This window comes from Elgaria multicarinata, chromosome 8 (genome assembly GCF_023053635.1).
Source record: "Elgaria multicarinata webbii isolate HBS135686 ecotype San Diego chromosome 8, rElgMul1.1.pri, whole genome shotgun sequence".
Taxonomy (NCBI): Eukaryota; Metazoa; Chordata; class Lepidosauria; order Squamata; family Anguidae; genus Elgaria; species Elgaria multicarinata.
This window is the reverse complement of record NC_086178.1, coordinates 40,620,787-40,647,182: the sequence shown is the minus strand read 5'-3', so window position 1 is coordinate 40,647,182 and position 26,396 is coordinate 40,620,787. Positions and strand designations below refer to the sequence as shown.

At 44.3% G+C, this 26,396-nt stretch overlaps 1 protein-coding gene across 2 annotated transcripts; it reads right to left on the bottom strand.

Annotated features, from left to right (window-relative positions):
* Window positions 1-1,587: 1,587 nt before the first annotated feature.
* On the bottom strand, window positions 1,588-24,502 carry AP1S3 (adaptor related protein complex 1 subunit sigma 3). 2 transcript variants are annotated; one of them, XM_063131498.1, is made up of 5 exons: window positions 24,475-24,502; window positions 12,695-12,873; window positions 8,932-9,040; window positions 4,759-4,896; window positions 1,588-2,172 (listed from the first exon to the last, which is right to left on the bottom strand). In XM_063131498.1, the coding sequence occupies exons 1-5, from the start codon at window positions 24,475-24,477 to the stop codon at window positions 2,137-2,139; spliced, it is 465 nt and encodes a 154-aa protein (XP_062987568.1). In that variant the 5' UTR covers window positions 24,478-24,502; the 3' UTR covers window positions 1,588-2,136. The 2 variants fall into 2 exon arrangements, with proteins under 2 accessions (XP_062987568.1, XP_062987569.1); XM_063131499.1 differs by lacking the exon at window positions 24,475-24,502 and adding an exon at window positions 24,387-24,444.
* Window positions 24,503-26,396: the final 1,894 nt, after the last annotated feature.

Genomic DNA, 26,396 nt, shown 5'->3' with positions numbered 1-26,396 from the left:
CAAGGCCGGCCTTGTCATTCAGCAGGGTGAAGCGACCTGCTTCAGGTGGCACCATGAGGACAGGGAGGATAGATGAAGGCAGGAACTGGCATCTGAATGGTGCAGGCTGACTTTTTAACATATTGGCCCTATCTGGTGGGAGGGTTGCAGGTGGGAGTATTGAAGCCTCCCTTCAGGGAGCAAAATGTCTAGGCCCAGCACTGTTCTGCAATCAGGAGGAACAAGTGCAAGAAAGAACACTTTGCAAAACTGATATAAACAACATAACATTGTTGCACCAGACAAAAATGCCACCGAAGTGTGGAATCTTGTTCCTGCATGGTAGCAAGTGGCTTTCAGCAGAAAGACATCAGAGTGGAATATACTCTTTTAAACACCAGGTGAAGACCTTTTTATTTTCTCAGCATTTTAACAGTTTTATCAACTTAATTTTTAACTTTGGTGTTTAAAATTTGTATTTTAAATCTGTATTAATTTCTGCATTGCTGCTCGGTTTTATCTTGGTTGCATTTTTCTATTGCATTTTATACTATGCATTTATACTGTTTTATATTTTGAAAGGTTTTCATGGTTTTAATTTTTGTAAACTGCCCAGAGAGCTTCGGCTATTGGGTGGTATAGAAATACAATAAATCAATAAATAGCGGGTGGAGATTGAACTCTCTCCTTCTCTCTCTGACCGGGTTCAGACAATCACAGCGAGGGAAGCAACCATTCTTCCCCGTGCTGCAGGGCGGGTTGGTGTGTCATCTGAACCCAACATGTGGCACGGTGGGCAGGTGCACCCACCCTATAACGTATGACATGCAGTGGAGGCTGTAGGGTGGATACAACCTCCTTGCCCCGCTGTGTTGTGTGACAGGTTCAGACAACCTGCCTATCCATGCTGCATCCTGGCAAATAATGCAAATGGCAGTCACGCACAGGGGCAGGGGGAGCAGCCACAACCATTGCTTCCCTTGCTGCGATTGTCTGCACTCACTGTCTTTCACACATACTCTCTCACCCAAGAAGCGGGGTCATTCAACAGAGCTGATTGGCAGTAGGTTCGGGAGAAAAGTGAATGATGTATTTCTTCAAGCAATGCATACTTAATTCATGGAATTTATTGCTCAGAATACTATGAAGGCCAGGGGTGTAATCTACCACTGGAATATGGCCCCTGAGTGTTTCTCTGAAATGAAATTCAGTCCTTAGCCTGAAAGAGGGAGAGCCATGCAAATGGGAAGCAGCAACAGTGCTGGTGCATTCAGGGAAGAGTCCTCACTGGCCGCATCTTACCCAAATCCCCTCTCCTTCAAACCTGGACGTGCCACTGACCCAGGTAATTGGCTGATATTCCATGGAAGACTCTTGCTAATCTGAAACTGCATCAATGTTGCTCCAGAGACATAAGATGTAAGGGAGAAGTTCAAGCATTGCAACTTCTCCCTGCACTGCAGAAAGTCAAAGGCAGGGGAGAATTTCCTGGATCAGGACACAAGTGCTCTCTTTAAACCTGGATTGGATGGGTTTAGCAAAATAGACTCAGCTCCAATTAGTTCAATCTTACTTGTGAAAAATCAATTTGTTTATTATTTAGGGTAGTAGTGTATCAACACTGTTGTTATTAATCTCCAAACCTACAACTCCATTCAGCCTGAACTTGGGAGTACTCGCCTGCTTTCAAAGCAGTCTAAAAAACCCAGAATAAATCAATATCCAGAAGGTTTTGCATAATTGGTATTATTAATTCAGAAAAATGATCACATTCAAAATAAATGGCTTTTTTTTTTTACAAAATTATACTGAACTGTCAGAAACTGACCAAAAGTCATATAAATATATCCTTCAAGTGTTCTAGTATAAATTCCTTAGAATAAAAAGTTGGTAGCATAGAATTGTCATAAAACAGTCAATCTAGACAGCCAAAGAAGGTTAGATGAATGTAAAGTAGAATACATGTATGTTACACATGCACTACTGTGGCTGCCCTTCATCTTGACTGTTGCATATATATATAGATATATATATTTCTTTAGGAGGTCATGGGAAGGGAAGGAGTTGAATTTCTTAAATAAAATTCAGCAGCTAGGAACAGGGAAATTTTACATATACAAAGTATGCAGCATCTTTTTCTGTTGATGCACCATCTAGTTAAAAGGCAGGCTTGCTCATGTATTCTTCCATTGTCTGCAACAAAGAACAACAATCAAGCTATTAACTCATTTATTACAGATTACACATTGACTTTATAATGCAATAACAGGCAATTGGTTCAGTACCACAAGGTGCTTTGGAAGCGATGAAAATCCAGAGGGCTGTAGCTAATTTATAAAGCTAATTGTTGATCATTAACAGAATCATCATGAATGCAGTAGACTAATCCCCATATCACCTACTTAGTTTTCCATCCAAAATTTATGGCATCTTTATTTCCAAACTTTACTTTTATTTTTAAAATTAAACACATAGTTTTGAAACCATGATGTCTAAGCTGGAATCATGATCATGGCAGGGGACAGGGGAGGACTTATTGTCTTCTGAATGCAGAGCCTTTGAAATGGTCAGCTTTCAGGCTTCCATGCTTACGAACATAAGAAGAGCCATGCTGGACCAGAGGCCCATCTACTCCAGCAGTCTCTTCCCACAATGGCCAACCAGATGCTCATGAGAAGCAATAGTACCCCGTCCCCTTCATGTCCCCCAGCTACTGGTATTGAGAGGCATACTGCCTGCGATACTGGACGGAATTAGCATATCATCTTCAGGTCTAGTAGTAATTGGCAGCCTTGTTCTCCATGAATATGTCTAATCCCCTTTTAAATGTGTCCCAAGTTGGTAGTCATCACTACTACATCTTGTGGTAACCAATGTCATTGTTTAGCTGAACACTATGTGAAGTACTTCCTTTTTCTCTAGAATGATGGCTAACAATTTACTTTTAAAAATAAATAAAAAGTTGAGGTTCTCAAGATACTAACTAGTCACTTGGTACAAAATGGACTCTTTGGCCCACAGTTAAGAATAGCTCACTCCCTTTTTAAGACTCTAGTCTAGTTCCATATTTTTTTCAGATGCTTCTGCTAACGTCCGGAGTTATTTTTTTCCCAATAGTAAAAACATACACAATTCTGCTTTGTAAATTTTAGCAGTCTTTGGACAAAATCCTTAGAACTTAAGGTGTGCTTTAGTTCCACTAAGGCCAATTATACTATCCTTAGATTGTTTTCCTATGTTTTCCTGTGTACGGTGTAGTGGTTAGAGTGTTGGACTGGGACTCAGGAGAGCTGGGATCTAGTCCCCACTTGGCCATGAAGTTCACTGGGTGACTTTGGGCCTATGCCTGACTTTCAGACTGACCTACTTCACAGGGTTCTTGTGAGGATAAAATGGAGAGGAGGAGGACCATGTAAGCCCATGATTTCCTTGCAGGAGGAAAAATGGTGGGATATAAATGTAATAATAAATAAATAAATAAATAAATATTAGACTTAAGGCTGTTTCACACAACACGCTTGGTTTCTCCATGGGATGCCCTGGCCTTCCTTGGGTATATGCTGTTAGAAATAAATGCAATACCTAATCCAGGGAGTCATGGATTTGGTAAGCAGCAACTTCTATGATCATGTTGGCCTGGGACAGGGAGAGAAGATACCACCAACAAAGAAATTGTTGCTAGCCAAAGCCACGGTTGCTCAGTAAGATCCCACTTTCCATGGAGAGAAGTAAGCACCTACCTGAGAAGGCTATTTCTGTGGACAAGGTCGCTGCTACTGTGCCATTTGCACAACTATCTAGAGCTGGCTTGGGACAGTGCTTGATCTAGTGGCATTCTCTATACAGAAGGGAAGCACTGACTATCACAGTCTTCACTGCACCATTTGTCCCTAACAAGTTATGATCAGCAGAACAAGGAGGCCAGGAGCAAAACACATTCTTAGTTTTTATTTATTCATGACTATTTCGGTTTATGTCCAAATTACATTACGGTTTAAGGTGTGTGTGTTGGGGGCGAGGGGCTGTTTCTTTTCCAAATGGGAATTACTGCAAGGTCTCTTGCCAGACAAAAATTGAAATCGCAAAGGACAGCTTAGCTGGTTTTAAAGCTATCAGGCAGGCCATTTATACTTCAGCAAAAATAGCCAAGTGCTTTTGTTTGATATACTGAAAAGGTTGAGATGAACGCTCCATCAGGCATTCAGCAAATGGTTTGAGTAACTGAGGGGCCCTTGCCCTCCTGCAAGGTAGGACTTCTAAACAGATCAAGCCAAGTTCCACAAAATACCAAATGTTGATATGAAAATCACTCGAAACAGAAGTTATGTTACTTGATTTATACTCTAGAATAGGTGCAAGGGGGCCAGTCAGGATCAGGATCCAGTTAGGTAGGTAGGAAGGTTTTACCTCTCCCCTCGAATGAAGCATTTGCTTTATGGATCACTATTTCACAACAGAAACTGCTGGCACAAAGTCTGCTTTCAGCCCACAGTAACAGCTATCTTTACTGTTCCAATGTAAAATCATTTAGCTGGTAACACACCTGCAATTCTTTGCGCATTTACTTGGGAGTAAGTACATTAAACTCAATGGATCTGACTTCTGAGTAAACTTGCATTGGGATAGGTTGTAATACATGCAAGAGTATCAAGGCACCTTGGTTTGGCTTTCAATATAGTCAGCAGGAAAGAGTTTATATTGCGGGCACTTTGCAGAAAAAGAAGGGTGATTTTTCCTGGCAGAGTAAAATCAAGAGATCTCTCCTCTCCCTTGCCTTACCTCTTGTAACATGTCGGCTTCTTCTATTGCTTTCACAGCAGATTTTTTGGATGTTTCTTGAATTTCCCCTCCCATTAGAAACTCATCAAGAATGAAGTACGCTTTTTCAAAATTGAATATAATATCCAGCTCACACACCTGGTAAGGATTACAGAAAGAAATATGCAGGCACAAAATTATAGCACCCAGCGTGGTAATGTGTACAGACTTGTCAAAAACCTGTTGTGTGTGTGTGTGCACCCTTGTGGCAGACAGGAAACAAGGGAAATACAGAACTAGAGGCTTCAAGATGGGAGTATTTCAAGAACGTTTTGTTTCCTTAACTATTAAGGCTGTAATCCCTAAATCTCTAGACTACAACTCCTATTATCCCTAGCTTTTGGCTGGAGCTTATGAGAGTTGTAGTCCTAAGCTTCAAGAGGGCAAACAGTTGAGGATGTCTACTACACACACTTACCTGAAAGTACATCCTACTGAGCTCAGTGGGGCTTACGCATGAGTAGGTATGCACAGGACTGCTCCGCACCTTGTATTTGCAGTTCTACACATTTATACTGGCTGACACTTCATATGAGGGATTCTACGAACGGCTCACCCATATTTTTTTAAAAAAATTAGCCTCACCAACAACTCTGCATGTAGAAACAGAGTATGTCAGGGGAGTGGCTCAGCTAGAACTCCTCCTCCCAATGGGTCGAGTTTTTAAGTGGAGAAAGTTTTGCACAGAGGGAATATTCAAGCATGCAATACCTGACCCCTAGTCTCAAATAGTACAGTCCTTTATTTATTACTGAATTTATATCCCACCATTTTTCCTCTTGCAAGAAACCCAAGTTAGCTCACATGGTCCTCCTCCTCTCCATTTTATCCTCACAACAACCCTATGAGGTAGGTTAGGCTAAGTCACTGACTGGCTCAAAGTCACCCAGTGAGCTTTATTATTATTAATTATCATTATTACTACAACATTTGTATCTTGCTCTATATCACAAGGATTTCAGGGCAGCGTACAGCTAAAACCATACAAACAATATAAAACAATAAATATACACAGCTAAAAACAAATTAAACCATTAATAAGCTAACACCAGTATAGAATTTAAAAACAGTAAAACCAATTAAAACAATTAAAACTATGTAAAGGCTTGGTGAATTTAGCCACCAAAGGCTTTGTAAAAAGCCATGTCTTAATTTTATTTATTTATTTATTACATTTGGCAGCGAAATTAAACCAGTGCTGGCTCCAGTCGGGCCTCCAAGGGGAGGGCATTCCACAAGCAGGGTGCCACAACAGAGAAAGTCCTCTCCCACGTCCCATCACAGTGTATGTCTCGCGTTGGTGGGACACGGAGGAGGGCTCCTCCAACAGATCTCAAGTTTCAGGCAGGCAGATATAGGGAGAGGCATTCCCTCAAGCATCGAGGTCCCAAACCGTTTAGGGCTTTAAACGTTATTACCAACACCTTGAATTCTGACTGGAAACATATAGGCAGCCAGTGCAATTCCTTTAAGACCGGTGTTATATGGTCTCTGTGAGATGTACTGGTCAGCAGTCTAGCCGCTGTATTTTGCACTAGCTGCAACTTCTGAGTCGTCTTCAAGGGCAGTCCCACGTAGAGTGCATTGCAGCAGTCTAATTGGGAAGTTACAAGTGTGTGCGCTACTGTGGCTAGGTTATCCCTGTCCAGGAAAGGCCGTAGCTGGGGACTAGAAGTGGGGACTAGAACCTGGATCTCCTGAGTTCCAGTCCAACACTCTAACCACTTCACCACACTGGCTCTCAATGCTTAGATTAGAACAGAACAGCTCCATAAATATAAATGACACTGGCATTGCAATGCTTGAAGTGCTAGAGCAGGAGAGGGCAACTTGTGGGCCTCCAGTTTTTTTAGGCCTGCAACTTCCTTCAACCCTAGAGAGCACAGCGAGTGGTGAGGCATCATGGGACTAATAGACCAAAACACTGTTCAGGTGCCCAGTGGACTTATTCAGTGAGATTCTAAACAAAAACAAACAGCTGACTTTTCAAACTCCTTCTCCACCCACTGAGAAAACATAGGGTGGGAGCTGCGTGAAGTTAGAATCATCATGTGTGCAACAAGAAGCATCTTCAGCTTAAGCAGCACATTGGCTGTTTTCTTAAACTTAGGGAAGTTTCAAAAACAATTTAAGTATTGGGGCTGCAGGAGGAACCAGGCCAAACTGCTGGCTGTGGGGTGGGATGGATGGAACCACGCAGAGGTGCACACAAGGGGCCTGGGTCGTGGATCACATACTAAAACCCTGCACAGTAAAAACAGAATTATATTTTAGCCCAAAACCTCAGGATATGTGCGTGGATGGTGTGGTTTTTTGTAATGATTTTTTGTGCAATATTTCTTAGCTCCCACCACTCTTGCTATTACATGTTCCACCCCCCCTTGAATTCCAAAATAATTTTCGTTTTCATATTACATCGCTTCCCCTGCAAATTAAAAAACAAACAAATCCTCCCCCAGACCCACTTAAAAAGCCAGATGGCTCAACAGGAACTTTGCTCAGTCGTACATTTATCTCCATTTGCGCCCCCCGCCACTGTTGCACTTTCCCCTCCTGCCCCGACTTTTATAAATGCCTAGCTTTATTTGCATGGGGAGGACCGGAGGAGTGATAAGAATCAGCCTCCAGGTGAACACAGCTGGAAAAACAGCCCTGGAAGCGATGTTGCAAAATATTAAAACCTCGATGTGCAACATTCCCCAGCTGCCAATACAAGTTACAATGGAATCAGCCCTTGGAACGACAATATCTTCCTAAATGACAGTGGCTTCTTATGTATTGGAATGAATTTCCAATAGAATAAATGTATTCTATTTATGTACTGGAATGAATTTCTATCTTACCCTTCACTGTAACAGCAACAATGAGATGTGTGACAATACAACACACAATAAAAGCAGAGAACACCACAAAAAAGATAAAACAGCAGATACAAACTAGCAGCATTAAAACTCCATAAGAGTTAAGAGCGTTTGAAAATATGTTTTAAAAAGGGTCTTTTTGGTCCCAGGCAAAGATGTGAGAATGTGCTCCTGGCAAGCTTCTCTGGAAAGAAGAGTTTCCTATGCCGGGGCCTCAATCAAGAAGTCCCTCTTCCTAGGTGACACATCACAAATGGCAAGGGCACCTGGAGGAGAGATGAACCACAGTGACCCGGCAGACGGATAAAGGAGAATGTGTTCCTTCAGGTATCCCGATAGGGCAGGGGTGAGCAACATGTGGCTTGCAGGCCATATGTAGCTCTTAAGGCAATTTTGTGGCCTCCACAATTTGGCACTGCAGCAATTTTTTTTTTTAAAAAAACCCACTGCCGATCTTCCTTTACAACAAGGCATACAAGGAGCGCACACTTTGTTTTAAAGCAAAATTCACTCTCCCCATAGTGACAGTAAATTCAGCAGTATGGAAGTGGGGGGCAGATCCTGGTGGGACGGGAGGGGGAAGAATTGGCCCCTGGACCCCCAGAAGTTGCCCAGCCCAATGAAGGGCTTTAAAAGATAAGCACCAGCACTTCCGAGTTGTGCTTGGAAATAGACAAGTAATCGCTGAGATAGTTAAGAATTGGTGAGACACGTTTCCACTGACTGGTCCTAGTCAAAGGTCTAATACTTCTGTACTGAAGCAGCTAAAGTTTCTGAGCAGTCTTCACAGGCAGCCCCACATACAACACTTTGCAGTAGTCTAATCTGGAGGTTACTAGAGCAAAAAAAGACAACAACTCTAATCTGGAGGTTACCAGAAGCAATCTCTTTCCAGCCTCAGTTGGTCAAAAGCACTTTGTGCTGCTACCTCTAGTGCCTCCAGTTACAAAGCTGGACTTCATGCCCAGACTTCAAACTTCATTCAAACACCATCCAGAACAGGTTGAGCACCACCTCTCTAAATAGTCAGGCCATGCATCAAGAGTACTTGCAGCTTATCAGGACAGAAGCTCAGGGCTGTCAGTATTGCTAGAAGCAAGTAAATGACATGTGTTTTTGCCTCTGCACCTCCAAACACTGTTACCCTAAAGAAAAATCCCTCACTGTGTATCTCGAGTCAGTTCTGTGGGCAGAAGGAACAACAGACAATTCACTAGTATCTGTTTGTGTAAACAGCAAAGGTGGGCAAGGGTGGGGGTGAGTAGATACTTACATTGCCAAAATACCTGTCCAATAGCTCCACATAACGATGGACCACCTCTAGAGCCAGAAGTTCATTATCCTGGTCTTCTATTGCACAACAGAAGTATAAACTAGCGTACCTGAAAAATAAAAGTGAAAAATATGTGACTATCTGGGTAATATTAATGCTGCTTAGAACTTGATTTCATGACCTGAAAGAACATTATTTGCCTCAGCAGGTTGATACATTATGAGCTAATTTGTTCTAAAAGCACAGAGAACAGTCTTTGACTAATTTAGAACTTCCATATAAATCCTCCTGACTGCCTTATGGGAGCTAATGAAAACAACAGGATGGTCATAATTTCAGAAATAAAGTGCTTACTTTTTATCATATAAAATCTCTCACACAGCATTGTCTTCCATGCTAGCCTAAATTCATATCCTCTTACTATGTTTCCATACAGAGTCGGGTAGGGAAGGGAAGGGAATCTGGTGCCCTCCCAATGTGTTGAACATAAGAGCCAGGCTGGATCAGACCGAGGGTCCACCTAGTCCAGCACTCTGTTCCCACAGTGGCCAACCAGCTGTCGACCAAGGACCAACAAAGCAGGAGATGGTGCAATAGCACCCTCCCCATGCATGTTCCCCAGCAACTGGTGCACACAGGCTTACTGCCTCGGATGCTGGATGTAGCACATAACCATCAGGGCTAGTAGCCACTGATAGCCTTCTCCTCCAGGAATATATCCAACCCCCTTTTAAAGCCATCCAAATTGGTGGCCATCACTACATCCTGTGGTACCTTATTCCATGTGCTGTGTGAAGAAGCACTTCTTTTTATCTGTCCTGAATCTCCTACCAAACAGCTTAATTGGAATGACCTTGAGTTTTAATATTTTGAGACCGGGAGAAAAAATGTCTCCCTGTCCACATTCTCCACACCATGCAAAATTTTATACATATGGTTACAGTCTACAAGTGGACTACAATGCCCATAAACCCCAATCATTGGCAATGCTGGCTGGGGCTGATGGGAGCTGGAAGTCCAACTGGAGGGCAAGAGATTGCCTATTCCTGACTAACCACCACCACCAATAGGACTTTAAGGTTGGATTCAGCGAATAGCTGTTGAGAGACTTCTGCACTCTTGGAAAAGTTAAGTGCAAGAGGTTCCAGATTCAAGCCCTAGTATGCTGGCTGGGGATGATGGGAGCTGAGTTAGAAACAATTCTGAGATAGTTGGGCCAATGGCTTCTTGGAATAACATTCCCATTGTTCCCGCAGGTACAAGTACTGGTATATTTTCTACCAAGTTACAGATTATGTAGAGAATGTTTTTGCAGGCTCCTGGACAGTTTCATAGACAGAAGGCCAAATGACACATTGCATTAAATGCAATGTGTAATTGTACTTCACGAATGTAATGTGTTCATTTGCCCATGTGAGCCATGGTGTACATGTGTTTGTGTTCAGGATCAGGTCTGTGATTTCGGGAAAAGTTTTTTGTTTTTTGTTTAAACAGCCTTTCTTCCTGCACAATGGTCCCAACCAAATTTCACCCCTACCCAGAAGCTGTGATTCAGCACAGCAGGGAAGCTGCTACTGGATGCTTCTTGATCATCACCTGCTCAACATGGAGCTACTATTAAAATCCCCCCAAAAACAACAGGTATACAAAGGCAACTTATACATTTAATAGGGCTGTGATCCACTCCTCTTCGGGTCAGAGAAGCAATAGTGAGGCAGCCTGATTCTCCTCCAGAAAAGGCGGAGGCAAAGAGAGTCGGGGTGGGGGGGCTGCGGATTGAGGCAAAGAGCATCGCCTCAATCCGGAGCACTGGATGCAGGTAAGTGGTGGGGAGGGGGACTCATCTGGCGCTGCAGTCCCTGTGGCGATGGACCCAGGTAAGGGGGCAGGGAGGAGGGAGGCTTACCTATGTCCATCACGGTCTGTCGTGGGCTTCAATTGAGGCCCCAACTTCAAGCAGAAGAGGCCGCGGCCTTCTCTTCCGCTTGAAGCCGGGGCCTCAATTGAAGCCCGCGATGGACGCAGGTAAGGGGTCGGGGGGTGGCCTACCCGGCGACGGCACCATCCATGCGGCGACAGCGGAGCCAGGTAAAGGGGCAAGGAGTAGGGAGGCTTACCTGCGTCCATCACGGGCTTCAATTGAGGCCCTGGTTGAAGCCAAAAGTGAAGGCCAAGGCCTCTTCCGGCTTCAAGCCGGGGCCTCAATTGAAGCCCGCGATGATGGACACAGGTAAGGGGGTGGGAGGGTTGGCTTACCTGGAGGTGACGGCAGCAGAGCTGGATCTTGCTCCGCTCCGCAGAGCGGGGGACAGGTGGATTGGCCCAAAGAGGATTGGGCCTGATCCGGAAGCTCTGGATCGGGCCACGAAGCGGATTGGGGGGTCCGTGCACAGCCCTAGCATTTAACACAAGGCCCTTTCTATGTCTATGGGTGTAGAGGGAGGGAGAGGGCATCCAAACAGAAGTGCAGCATCCTGGAAGGGAAATGGGACGTCACACCCACCTTTTTTCTTTTTTTAAAGAGACAAAAGTGGAGTGACCCCACCCCCACCTTTGATGTCCCTGGACTCCCCCTTCCCCCGGCCAAGTTCCTTCCCTCTGCTGACCCTGCTACTTGCAGGGAGGTGGGAAGAAGCTGGGACAAGCACTCACAGCACCCGCGGTCCTCAGGATCATCTCGGGACCATAGGAAAAATTGGGGTAACTGCAAAAACAGTTATCCTGGGAAAATGGAGGGGTCATCCCTGCCTGCTCCCAGGATCCACCGTGTGTCATTTGGATGTACAGGGGTGACCCAGGGACAAATCCACAGTGTAGAAAGGGCCATAGTGTAGTTTGGCCCTTACACCAGTGGGGGAGGGGAGGCATGGAATCAACACACAACACACTAATCCACCATGGGTTATCATGTTGACTGAATGCAGTGCATTTGGGTTATTGTTTTGTCTGAAGGTAGCGTGTTTCCATAGGGTGGGTTATCATGTTGTCTGAACGCAGTGCATTTTCCACAGGGCAGCTTGTTGTCTGTGCAGTATCATTTATTTTTCTCAAACAAGCCACTTTGAGAACTCACGGCTTGTTGTTGGGTTGTTCAGGGTGATTAAGAAGCCACATTACATGGGTAACAAGCCAATCTGTGGAAAATGTGCTGGGTTCAGACAACATGATAACCCACGGTTCAACAACAAGCCGCAATATGACTGCCCCACCCCCACATTAGTGTGTTGTGTGAAACCAGCTGTTATGTTCCTATAGGCAACAACAGCTTTATAAAGGATTTGCTAAAAGATTGTCCATACCTGACATCTGTTGAATTCTTTCAGCCACAATCATTAGAAAAATAGTTTTAAAATGCTGAGCATGCTTGTACATCTAGCTCTTAATAGCAACTTGTGTTTCCAGTTCATTTAAAAAGACATTTTTACATGTCTTTTTATTTTCATGTTTTTCCCCTCTAAATGATGTTCTCCATATTCATTCTCTATTACAACCATGAATGCCAATTAATTGATATTATATAGTCTTAATATTTGTAAATGCTTGCATATTGGCATAGCATACATGAAATGTTTCTCATTATAGGCTGCCTTTACATTGGCAGAATTCACTGGGCACAGGATTCTTTCAAAAGATTGCTACAGCCTTTTTCTACTAACAGGATTTTCTGTATATATCTCTGGTTTTCACTTTGTGCTGCTCCTCAAAAATCTCATTGGAAGTGACAAGACTTGTGTAAAAAGCTGTCTTACAAAACTACTCACACCTTTTGTAAACAAGCTTGAGGTCTTTCCAGTCAACAAAACTACTAGTTTTTTGGTTGCGAGCCAGAATAATCTGCACAATTTCTCGGGTGATTTTTTTCTTCTCTTTTTCAGGCAGTGTAATAAACCACTTCTGAAGTCTTAATTTCCCTTGTCGGCTGAAGAGCAGGATAAAGTGCATCTGGAGTAAAACAAAACAATTTGGTAATGTGGAGACAGAGACACAAGACAACTAGCTTTCTCGAAAGCTGCATTTCAGCTTAAGTCTGCCTGTTACCAAGGAAAATACTTTGTGGCCAGGATCCTATTGGATCCTGGAGAACAATTTCAAGAGAACCAATTACATTAGGCTGGTTCTGATGTAAGTATAAACCATAGTTTATTGTTACAAGAATGATCCATAGCTTACGGGCTTCCTCCCTCCCCTCCTTCATCAACACTGCTACAAGAAAAAATTCAGATGTTTTCACTTCTGTTTTTGATGTGCCACATCATCCAAACTTGGACAAACTTTAATTAATTTTAACTATAGTCAATGGAAACATGGCAACTTCAACCCAAGGGTTATAGTTAAGATTGACCACAGTTTAGGGATCAGATGAAACACTAAACTATGGTTAATCTAAAACTGAAGTAAAAACTTCCAGTCTCCACCTCACAATCATGCTGAAGGGAGAGAGGGAGCACACAGGTCTGAGTGGAAGCACAGCTCATTCACATATTTATTTATTGCATTTTTATACCGCCCAATAGCCGAAGCTCCCTGGGTGGTTCATAAATGTCTAAACACAGCCAGTCAAACATTAAACATTTTTGCATGTCAATGCAAAATGAAAAAGAAAAAAAAACCTCATCCCCCCTCCTCCTAACATGCATACAGAACTCAATCACAAGATCCCCCCAAAATCAGGTGGCACAAACTGTTTGCCCGATCACGGTTCCTTTAGCTCTACTGCTGCAAAGAACGCACAATGAGTTATTGCAGTACATTATAACAAGCATCCCAGCTGCCAGACAAAGAAAAATGACAGAAGGAATGACAAGGCATGCCTTTTTATGTTGTGACAACACACACACACACACATACACAGTCCAGTCAAATTAACGCTGCCGCCCCCTCCAAAGAGAGTCTAAAACAGGTACAAAATACATGAGTCCATGTTTGGCTTATAAACTAAATGCAGGAATACGTGAGCTTTAGCCCAACCCAAACTCTCTTCCTGAAGACTTGAACAAGCAGTGGGGCGGCTCAGGCCCCATCAGGGGCTGTGCAAGTTCAGGTACATTTGGTTGCTACCAGTCTGAGCCACCCAAAAGCCCTTTGCCTTGTTGTTTTTGTACATACCCAGAGTTTATTATCTTGGACATAGACTGCAAGTGATGGTCTTATGGATCAGGTCCATACCAAACACCACCATAACATAACATAAAAACCACTGCAAATCAGTGACTACTAGCACACTCATCTGGGTGGACCGAAACAAAGCCAAGCGCCAATGCTACAATTAACAGAAGATTCCACCAGATGCTGAGAATTGTAGTGATGGGCCCCTACATTGAGGCAGGGTGAGGTGGGCCACCTACAGCTGCAAATTTGGGGGTTCCATTCAAGCGGAGCAGAATAGAACCCCAAGCGAGACGAGGCTGGCTCCCCCTCTATTGTCTTTCTGCTGGCAGGAAAAAATGTTTTACTTAGGATGGCCTTTGATGTTGAACCCAGTCCAGCTGCTGAAGGGGATCTTAACTGGCAGGGTTCGGATTGTTTCTTTTATTGTTGTGTCTTTAAATGATTTGTGTTTATGTCATTCTAATTAAGATTTTGCTTTTAATCTGGGTTTTACTGTTAGCTGCCTTGAGTGCCATTTTGGGAAAGAAAGGCGGGATATAAAATAAATAATTAAATATTTTGAGTGCAGTCCTATCTGGATGCCTGCCAACCTCCGAACTTGGAAGCTGATGGGGATCCTATGCAGAGTGGGAAGAGCATGAAGGTGATCTTTGCCTCCCTGCTTCCCCTGCTCTGCTGAGGCATCACGAAGCGGAAGGATGGAGGCTGGGGAAAGCTCATCTCCGTCTCTCTGAGCTTGTATTTGCAAGCTCACAGAGGCAGCTGGTGTGGTTCTCTCTGCGGCAGTGCAAGGGAAATGCAGAGCTCAGACTCCTGGGTCTGGATCCAGGAATCCAAAGTACCCTATGCACACACCCCCACCCCTGATGCTGTCTAGAGGATTGCTCTCTTTATTTATGGAGCGCTTTATACCAAGGGAACGTCTTTTCTGTCTCTAGCAGCAAGGTATTTTGCATCGCCTCTGCTTCAGAAGATGCACCATATGATGCAACACAGTTGCTTTGGCTTGTATCTATCACAGGGCTGTAAGAAACATAGCATCCAACGAGCAAAGAGCACGGACAGGACTATAATATGAAATAAGAGAAGAAAGGTAAAAAGGAGCTAAATCATGGCAAACTTTTAAAGTCAACAGGAGAAGCATATACAGAATTCTAAAGTCAATTTTATTGGGAGAGTTAAGATCCATCTTCGGAGCTTTTCAGGGAGATGGATAGAAACTAGGCACATGCAGGTGGGAAGTCTCTACAGTGCCTTGCATAAGTATTCACACGGCACCCTTTGACTTGTCCACATTTTTTCTCAAGCTGAACAATCCCACCTGTTGTAACCTTCCCTCATAGGGGAGATGCACGGGGCGCAGAGCAGTAAAGCAGCAGTGTCTGCAGCTGAAACTCTCCCCACGGCCTGAGTTCGATCCCAGCGGAAGCTGGTTCTCAGGCAGCCAGCTCAGGTCGACTCAGCCTTCCATCCTCCCGAGGTCGGTAAAATGAGTACCCAGTTAGCTAGGGGGAAAGGTAATAACGACCAGGGAAGGCAACGGCAAACCACCCCGCAATAAGGCCTGCCAAGAAAACATCAGCGAAAGCTGGCGTCCCTCCAAAAGTCAGTAATGACTCAGTGCTTGCACGAGAGGTTCCTTTCTTTCTATACTTAGTAAGAGATAAGCAACTGGCGGAGGGAGGGTGAAGAGTTGGAATTACCATAAGTGATCTCCAGAGGGGTTTCCACTCAATTCACCATTACCCCCAAACCGCTACTATGATGGACCTCAGTGTGTTATTCTGGCCAAAGCAGCAGGAAGCCTCACCTGAGTTTAACCTCCTTTTCTGTATCACAGTTCTTCTTTATCCTCTCCCAGTCCAATTTGCACTTAGCTGGAATATCATTAAAAGGAAAGCCATAGCAGCAACCTGCTGAGGTCCTGGCAGATCTCATCCTTGCATTGTGCTGTGGGCCTCAGCTTTCTGAGTCCCAAACAAAAGGTGTTTTGTTGATTTAAGGAAATGAGTCACTTGGCTGCTCTTGGGTTTCAATGACACCTCACCCAGTTGATAGTATTTCTCAGCCTAGGGCAATCAATCCATGGGCCCAGAGGAAGATTCAAAGCTGAGGAACAAGAGAACAGAGTGTGCTTTTCTATTCTCACTCCTAACATGTATCACAGTGACATAATTAAAAGATACAAGCAGATTAATTAAGTAACAATCATACAAGTTAATTGGAGCTCTTGTATATCAATGAGATTGTTCATCCATCTGCAGTCTTACTTTGTTTTATAGCTCTAAAGCAGAGGGAAAGCTATCTGCTCACAATGTGCTGTATGAATTGTGGAGGGGCAAAAGTATATAGACACACTTGTTGCCATGGGATCCATGGAGTATCTCCTAAGTAATCCACCAGGACTGGAAAAAAGTGCAAAGATTTCATTTTAGTTAAAACTATTTCGTTTCATCATTTCACATTTATTCAGCACCATCCAGTGGTGGTGGTAGTCATGGTGATGGAGCCTTCAGGCAGAGGGGCTAAATGTATTTCATATGGAATATTCATTAACTTTCTATCTACTGCCAGCCTTAGAATGTTCCCCGACATTCTACCTTTGTGGGGTTGAAATAACAAGTTAGTAGCAAAGAAAAGCCCTCATAGCACTTATGGTTAAGATGAGCTGCAATGAAAGATGGAAGGGTTGGAAAGTTAAGTTAGAGAGAAGGAGAATGTTAATTCCAGAAGCAATTTTTCCCGTTACTGCAGCACTACATTGGAAAAATTTACACCTTATGAAATCTTCTCTTCTTCTAAACAACTATTAGAAGAAAACGGGCACTTTCAAAGTCTGGACCTAAAAGCCCTAAAAGGAGGATAGAGTGTTTCACAAATTTAATACAGGTCAAACAGAAAAAGTCCAACAACTCACATGGCCATTGGGGACTAGCATTATTTATGCTAAAAATTAGCTCTTGCCTGTCCGTAAAGCTCTGCCCTTCTCCTTTTCCCTTCATGCCCTGATTGGTGTAACTTGGGATATTCTCAAACAGAGGAAGGCTCAGTCATAAAAGATGAAACACTACAAATTCCATGAGGGATGTTTGGTTGGCAGTAAAACCTTGCACAGGAATGAGGGACGGGAGGGACTGTATGCTGTCAGCTGAAGCAAGGGCACAGATACTAGGAAAGCAAAAACTGGTAAATGAACATAGGTTTTGATATATTATGAGGTTTTATGTAGGGTTCACATGGGCACAAGCAAGGCAGTGAATTCAGAAAATGAGCTGTTTTAGATAAGTGAGGTTCTGGTAACTGAGATTACATTAGGGGTAGAAATGAGGCACAAACAGTCACCAATGTGACCCGAAATACCTTTCTTGGCACTTGCCAAGTTGTTCTACCTCAAAACTTTATATATCTATATCTATATAGCACATTTTCTTACCAACCACTGGAAATAAATGTCTACTAGTACTGCAAACTGTGGGTTAAAAGGAGCTGTTTAGTGTGTTAGGGCTCAGACCCCACCTCTGCCTCACACTCTATCTTTAATGCAGGTTCCTTGTCCTTTGCCACACCTCCCATGGCAGCCATTTTGTGGTGGTGCCCAGGACAGTTTCTCAAATTGCCAAATATGCCCCCAAAATGTTGCCCACACCTGGATTACATATAGAGGGACTACTACTGCTGCTGTCTCAAACCACCAGCAAACTGCCACATTCCTTGCTATTTAATTCAGCAGGGTTCTGGTCTTCTCCCATCCCATACACACCCTGATTATGGCATGTGCCTATTCTGTTATCTTTCCTGTGGAGATTGCATGTTTCCTGGAGGTAAGGACCTTGTCTTCTTGTCAATCTAAGTGTATTTTAATAATCAAAGGGAAGGCGGGTGAGTTGTAAAAGAGCAGATAACTCATTAGATTACTTAATAGAATGACGTGAATCACAAGGCAACCAGATTAGAACGTTCTCCCCTTTGCTGAAATTTATTTCAAGACAACGAGCATGTTCAGAAGCAACATGCCTCTGAATACCAGATGTTGTGAGTGAACAACTGAGGGAGTTGTCATCTGTGCTGGCACCAATGGGCCCACTAACAAGAGACCCCTGGATTTGCGTTTCCTCTTCACCATGGCAACCTGCTTATTCATCTGTCTGTTGCTCTGGTCCAAACAATGGTGGTGAGAAGGAGGAGCAGCATTTGCCACTGTGTACATGCTCACTGGCTCGCTGCCTGGGTCATAGGACCATAGAATAGTAGAGTTGGAAGGGGCCTATAAGGCCATTGAGTTCAACCCCCTGCTCAATGCAGAAATCCACATTAAAGCATATCTATAGAATCAAGCAAGCAAAATGGTAGCAACAATGAGGAGGATGACCAGCAGTAACAGCTGGTGACATTGGAGATAAAGAAGATAGACTCACTGAGGGAGAGGGCCCATTGGGCCCTCAGAAACCCGACACTAGCTGTCATATTTAAGTCCTCCATGGCAGACTACAGTTTGAGGTAGAACGTTGGTCTGGATAGAGTGTTGGTCTGATCCAACAACAAGCCAATTCTTCTGTACTTATGTTGGAAAACAAGCATAAACCCAAGACATGAATAGCATGTTTGACCAATAGCCTGATCCTATGCATGGTGTCTTGGAAAGAAGTCCCACTGAGTTCAGTGACACTCTAAACTTTGGAAGTTATGTTCAAGATGGGCATCAACACTTAAGAAACTGAAATATCCTTGAAAACCACAGGGCAAATGAACAATATGTTACACCTCCCATCACCCCACTTACAGATTTAGAATCTTTTTCAAAAGAAAGGTTCCTGCAGCTAACCATTCCACTGAGACTAACCTGGTTTAGGGTAACCAGATGGAAAAGAGGACAGGACTCCTGTATCTTTAAGAGTTGCATAGAAAAGGGAATGTCAGCAGGTGTCATTTGTATGCTTGCAGCACCTGGTGAAATTCCCTCTTCATCACGACAGTTAAATCTGCAGGAGCCCTGCCCTCTTTTGTATCTGGTCATGTTAGGCAGGGCTCCTGCACCTTTAACTGTCGTGATGAAGATGGAATTTCACCAGGTGCTGCGTGCATACAAATGACACCTGCTGAAATTCCCTTTTCATTACAACTGTTAAAGATACAGGAGCCCTGTCCTCCTTTTCATATGATCACCCTAGCTAACCTTCTGGGGGCCAGTGGCAGGTGAGCCATCACAAAAAAGTGGATGGCGTTAAGACTAAAGTGGAGGCACACCCCATTCTCTCTTTCTCTCCTCCATTCACACACCCAGTGATGCAGTGGTATGTTTTGAAAAGTGTGTGCTCATCATGACAATCTTCAAAGCCACACCTCCAAGGAGAGTCCAAAAATCCAGGCAGTTGTGTTAATCCATTTCAACAAACCAGTTCCAGCAGTTTTCATCATCACTGGGATCAGGTCTTTTGTAAAGTTAATGGGTCTTAATTGTCCAATCTGAAATACCTTGAATGGTAACAGAACCCCTGTTCAGAGGGAACCGGGAACCTGGTACCCTCCAGATGTTTGGGACTCCAACTCCCATCTGGCCCAAGCCACAATGGTCAGGAATGCTGGGAGTTGTAGTCCCAAACATCTGGAGGATGGCAGGTTGGGGAAGGCTATTCTAGCCCATCACACTCTCCTGGTCATGCTGAACTGGTGGAGTGTCCCTGCAGCAGACAATGTGGAAGTGGCTCAGTGTGAAGCTGGTGGGCCTCTTCCCCTCCCAACTCCACATGTATACTCCAAATAAGCCATTGCAACAAACATAGCAGCAAGGAGAATCTGTACAACTCAGTGGTAAGGAACCTGCTTTGTATACAAAAAGGCCTAGGGTTTAACTATTTGCATCTCCAAGTATGGCTGAGAGAAATAACTGCCTGATACTCTGAAGAGTAGCTGCCCATCTGTATAGCCCAGGGGTGGAGAACCCGAGGGCCGAATTTAATGTCAGGCTGCATTCCAGGGGTAGCTGGGGCCAAAACCACAAAAGAACCCAGCAGAGTGTAGCTTAAACCTCTTCCTGCTGGTAACTAAACCTTAGTTATTGCATCCTTTAAGAACAGGAGAAAAACTGCGCAAAAGCAGGAAAGCTACCAAATGATCAATGGTTGGAGGAAAGTGGGTGGGGCCAAAGGGAAGGGGTGTGGCTATCTGGGGAACCCTGGAGGGCCAGATTGACCCCTAAGAGGGATGGATTTGGCCCCCAGGCCCTGTGTTCCCCACTGGTGGACACAGTACTGAGCTGGGTGGACCAATGGTTGGGTTCAATGTAAGGCAGCTTTATTTATTTATTCTCTGCCTTTCTCCCCAAAACGGTGCTCATACGATCCCTGCTACAACTCACAAGCTGAAGCATGCACACTGACTCAGCAGTGGGCATTTATCATACCAGTGTTATTTATTTACTTATTTATTTATTACATTTCTATACCGCCCAATAGCCGGAGCTCTCTGGGCGGTTCACAGTTCTACTGTGCAATCACTGCGAATTGCATGCGAAGGACTAAGACATTTTCCAATTTATAATCTGCTTTGTTTGTGAAGTGCTCCCATGCATCCTGCCTTAATTGTGCAATAAAGCAAAAAGATTTGCCGTATTTAGCCCCTACATTTTGAGCATATCTTCCGAGCCGCCGCTGGGGCGCAAGTGCAGGATTTAAAAGAAATGCTTACATCTGCGTAAGCTTTAAAGATAAAGACACCAAAATTGGCACAGTAATAGATATTAGGGAGAACTTTAAGCATACCAAATTTGAATTGAATTGGGTCACCCGTTGATTTTTTATGATTTTTTTACATTTCCCCCCTTAAACTCACTTCCTGGTATGCAAAGGATCACTGTTGCCCAGTAGCAAAAACAACAACAGCAACCGTGAAAGCTTAGCGCTAAGGGGATAATCCGAGGGAAGCAGGTATGTGGGATGAAGCTTATAGCAAGGGAAGTCCTCTCAGCATTGCATGGACTCAAGAAAGTTGCACCACCAACCCTTCCCTGCCCTAGCTCCACCAAGAACACCTGCACTTACCTCACGGGTAAGACACAGGGCCCTCCAGGGCCGGGTGGCACAGCAGCCTCCAGGCTGAAGGGATCTGGAAAGGGCTCGTGCACTTGGTCCACTGGATCCCTCCCCAATATTGTGCGCATATTCCTCACCCCATTTAAAAGGCCGAATTCAAACTTCCATCATTTGGCTATGTGGCCTCCTGCCTTTCCCTAGGAGTGATGTAGGGTGGCCACATGTCCTCTTCTACAGAGTACAGTCCTCTATATTAAGAGCTACCAAAGGAATGTTCTCTACTTCAACATGTCATCCATTTGGAAGGCTGCCCTGTCCAATACTGGTTTAAAGGTAAACATAAGAACTGTTGCCCATCAATAAGCTAACACCTGGACAGCAAGCTAAACAGGCAGACATGCAGGTCACCTGGTCACAGTCTTCCACACTAGTGTGAAAACTATTGTACTTCTATTTAAATTGTAATAATTGTTTTTAAAATTTGCATCTCTACTTATAGATTAGCATGTGCACATGTTTTATGCAAATCACCCTCCTCTTTTGTGAAGATGCATTTCCTCTTTTTTGTCGTCCCCCCACCCCATAGCATGCTAAGAAAGCCAATATTACTACTAGATAGCAGATAAGGGACACATTAGGAAAGTAGTAAGTTGCCTTAAATTAAGACAGCTCATTATCCATCAACCCCAGTATTGTCTATTCTCACTGGCGGCAGCAGCACTTGGGCGGGTTTTGCCCCATCAACTGCTACCTGACGCTCTTAATTGGACATGTCTGGGACTGAACCTGGGCCTTTTTGCATGCAGAACTGGCACAGACTGTGGCTTTCCCCACTGTTTCCTCCTCCCTTCTTGGGTCCTGTCAGCAGAAAAAAGGGGAGGACCTCCTCTTCCACTTCATCATTAAAGCAAAGGGCATAATCTAACAAAGGGTATGGATCAAAGCTTTTGGCAAGCAACACCAGATTACAACTTTGGAAATGCAAATATGCAGAACCAACCCACCTTTCCATGGATTTTATATATTAGATCAAGCTATTCAATTGCACCATTCACTTTGTGGATCCTTTGAACTATATCAAGCAAAAGTCAATACAAAGAGCTAAAGGGAGGGGGAGTAAGTGAAAATGTTTACAATAGCAAACCTGCAACTCAAAGATCAAAATCCACCCTGTGTGATTTCCTGTCCATGAGCCTACAAATGAAAAGTACTGTACACACCAACTAGATAGACCAGCCATTAGGAGATTTATCAAGTTGAACCCAGAGGAACCTGATTTTAGGTCAGGAATGTAGCTGAACACCCAGATCACTTGGCCACCTCACCAACATATGCAACCTTTTATTTCCTTGTCCTTGATACCAATGCATTTTCTCCCTTTCCTGTCCCCAATCTTTACAGCCAAAACACATTTTAATTGTTTTTACTGCTTTTAAATTATATATTGTTTTAACTTGGTTCATGGTTTAATTTGTTTTTAGCTGTGTATATTTATTGTTTTATACTGTATGCTTTTAGCTGTATGCCACCCTGAGATCTTAATGATATAGGGCGGGATACAAATGTTTTAAATAAATAATTAAATTCTAACATTAGCAAATAAATCAGAGAATCAATCCCAGCAGAGGTGAAAACAAACTGCCAGAAATCCTCTCAGTAGGTTACACATAAAACATAGTAAGCCATGTTGGTCCATAAGAACAGTCAGGCAACACCAATCAAATGTACCCCAAATGGGATGGGGAATGTAAGCTTTTGAGACCTCTAGATCTCTTCATCAGGCAGTGGGGAAAGGGAGACTTGATTTTAAAGTTGTGAAATCTGAATGGTCAAAATCTTAAAATGGAGAGGAGGAAGAGGCGTAGACTTAAATGGATTAGGCACTACTTATGCAGGTTTCAGGTTACACTTAGGACTGTTGGGACAAACACTGGTTCCCCCAATCCAGACCATCAGCGTGAATTTGCATGCCCAGGTGCATGCAAATTGAACAGTTCTAAGACAAACCACAATGCCACCAAAGCCAGAAAACTCTCAAGGTCATGAACCTGTTTTACCTGGAAGCTGATTCCTTCCTCACCTGTGATCATTAGCTAAACCCTGAACATGAAGTAAAACCTATTCAATAAATTCCACCTTTAATAGGAAAGTTTTATTGCAGCACATTCCTGCCTCTCCCTAGGCCAACTTCAAGTGCCCTAAAAGCAGTACAAGGGGGGATCACAACAACAACGAGGAAGAGGAAGAATCCATCAAAAATCTTAGCTGGAGAAGGGGAGAAATCCTGTTTGAAGGTTGTTCACTTTTTCCAAACAAAAGTTAACTGGCTTCACACACACGCACACACACAAACTTTCACACCTGTGTGGCATACAGGTGCACTCACTGCATCTTCACATCAGGTGGGAAGTGCTCCTGTTGAGCATTCGCCTATCACACAGCTCTTGAAAACAGCACTGGCAGCGGGGTCCTGGCCTCTTTATAGGGTCATCCTTCTAATGGCCTGAGTTCAGGACGGGGCAGGGCAGGCCAAAGGGAAGTTCAAACTGGATTTTCTGATTGGTGCTCCACAAGAGTTTCTTGTAAGGCAGCTCTTTACACTGACTGAAGTGCCCTTCTCCAACCTGGTGTCCTCCAGACCTGTGGCACTACAATTCCCAGCATGCCCAGCCAGCAAAGTTGGGTGCATCAGGATGGGGATGCTGGGAGATGTAGCCCCACCCACCAGTTTGGGGGAAAACAGGTTGGAGGCATCAGGTTGAGGGATGCTAGGAATTGTAGTCCCACACATCTGAGGAACGCTGGTGTTAAGCGAAGCCCAGTTTCCCCATTGCTGCATCCCATGTAAAGAAACTCGGTTGGTTTTAAAATATAAACTGGACGAGCTCCCAGCTCCGGCCCTCTCTCCTTCCTCCCCGCTTCTTGGCGCCGGATCAAGGCACAGGTGGGGAAAGGCATTACACAGATAAGCCCTTGCACGCCCTCTTCAGCAAAAGTCCAGTCCATGGCTGAGTTCGGACGACACGCTAATCAACGGTTGTTTCGCGTTCTGTTCCTATTACGCCCCCCCCCCCCGCCCCCCAGTTGATTACCGTGTCGTCCGAACTCAGCCCATCTGTCCTTCCCTCCAACTTTTGATTCTTTGCCATCCGGTCCAGGAAGGGGGAAAGAGCCGTTAGCTCTGTAATCACCCAACCGAGCCAAGAAAAGCCCCCCTCCGGCCCGTCGAAGTTTCTGCGCAAAGCCAGAGACGAGCGCGGCGCTCAAAAGATGCCGACGCCGCCCGCCTACCAGCAGCCTTCACCGAGGCTCCTTCACCTGTACGCGCAGGTAGTCCTTCCTCCCGCTCACCCGAGCCCCGACGCGGCGTCCGAGGCGTGTTTCTCTCCCTCCACCCAGCACTTACCATGGCTGCTGCTGCTGCTGCTGCTTTCCCCGGGAGGCTCGGACCCCCGCCCTGCCCGGGTCTCCCCCCGCCCCCCCTGCAGCCACAGGTGAACTCCCAGCCGATTGCCTTGCTTTCCCATAATGCCCGAAACTGAAAGTTATGGGCTCCTCCTCCTCCTCCCGCCCTCTCCCTCCACGTCCGGCCTCTCGGTGTCACTCGGGCAACAGCCCCAGGGGCGCTTTGGAGAGGTTGCTCTGGGGAGGAGAAGCGCGAGCGCGCACATACATGCACACACACCTCGTCTCCTCCCCCTAGTTTGGGACTGTCGATGCAACATGAGATTATTAGGGTGTTTTTTCCCAGAGTCTGCCTGCTGCAGGTGCCAAGCGCGGAGAGATGCCGCCCTCCCAATGGGTTACCTGCGGCTCAGGTAAGAGATGCTGCTGTTCTTGAGCGTTCTCCATCAGTGCGAACTGCAGCAGAACGTAAGCGAAAAGTGGGCCTCAGCTCCAAGCAGCTTACAAATTCAATTTAGTCCAAGGGGAAGAAGTCCTTCCTTTTATGTGTCTTGAATTTCCCACCGATCAGCTTCATGTCATGACCCCGGGTTCTCTTATTATATGAGAGGGAGAAAAATGCTTCCCTATCTTCTTTCTCCACACCATGCAAAATTTTATACAGTCTTATACTGTTGTCTATTAGTGAAAGATTAATAAGACTGCACACCCCTTGGGCTGGTTTGCACATTATGCAGAGGTAATGCTGGCCTTGCCACTGAGCATACACAGAGGTATTGAGGAATCCTTGGTCAAGAGATGCTCCCTCTCACTGTACTCACATGTACCAGCCATAATAATAATAATAATAATAATAATAATAATAATAATAATAATAATTTATTACCAGCCTCTTCCTCTGGATCAAGGCTGGGAACAACACTAAATAAAATATAATACATAAAATTAGTTAAAGGAGCATATAAAACCAATACAATATTAAAATAACAATTACAGCATCCTAAAATTCTTAGGATTAAAATTCATCTGGGTAGGCCTACTAGAAGAGACTAGTCTTTACGGCTGTCTTAAACTCAGAGAGAGCATTAAGCTGACGAATCTCCTCTGGCAGGCCATTCCACAGTCTGGGGGTGGCAACAGAAGAAAGGTACTCTGGGTAACAGTTGTCAGCCTAGTTGTGGCTGATTGGAGTAAACCCTTCCCAGAGGACCTGAGTGTGCGGGCAGCATCTTAAGCCCTGTTCTCTTGTCCACCTTGGAAAAGAGATTAGGTTGGTGAGTAACAATGGTGGGGCCTTGTGGCCCTGCATCTCTGGAATGACCTGTCCAAGGCAATTCATATGCCCCCACCCCCATGTTGCCCTTTAGGAAAGCCCTAAATGCTTCTGCGGTCACATGATTTTTATAGTTGCTTTTTTAAAGAACTATTTTACCTGCTGATTATAACTGTGTGTTGTTGTTTTACTGCAATGATAAATTTGGAAATTCTACTGTTTACTTTGTTTTATGTATTTATTTTAATATTTTACAGACTGCTTCTTCATCTAAAAGGGTCTCTCAGGGCAGTAGACACACATCCGCATTGATAAAACTGTACATTCCAACTGAGACAAGAAGGAAGGTGGGCCTGAAATGAGCATTCAGACATATTTAAAAGATCCTGGGTATACATTTAAAACAGACCTAATAGCACAATCTTATGCATGTTTACTCAGAATTCACACTGCAGTCATTGGTTCTTATTCCTAGGTAACTTTGTATAGGATTGCAGCCTTAAAATTTAATGTGTGACATGAAGTGCCTCTTAACCTTACATATAGTTGGGGATGAAGTCCAACAAGGGGTTAAAGCCAAAGACTTCAGATGAGTATTGGGGTCTGGCAGCATGGGGGGGGGGGGGTAAAGGTGGCACCAGCTAGGAATT

Excerpts from the sequence above, each read along its gene's own strand:
- AP1S3 (XM_063131498.1), bottom strand. Across the intron at positions 9,041-12,694 it reads CTCAAGCTTGTTTACAAAAG|GTACGCTAGTTTATACTTCT; the intron begins GTGTGAGTAGTT and ends TTTATTTTTCAG. Across the intron at positions 2,173-4,758 it reads AAGCCGACATGTTACAAGAG|ACAATGGAAGAATACATGAG; the intron begins GTAAGGCAAGGG and ends TCTTTGTTGCAG.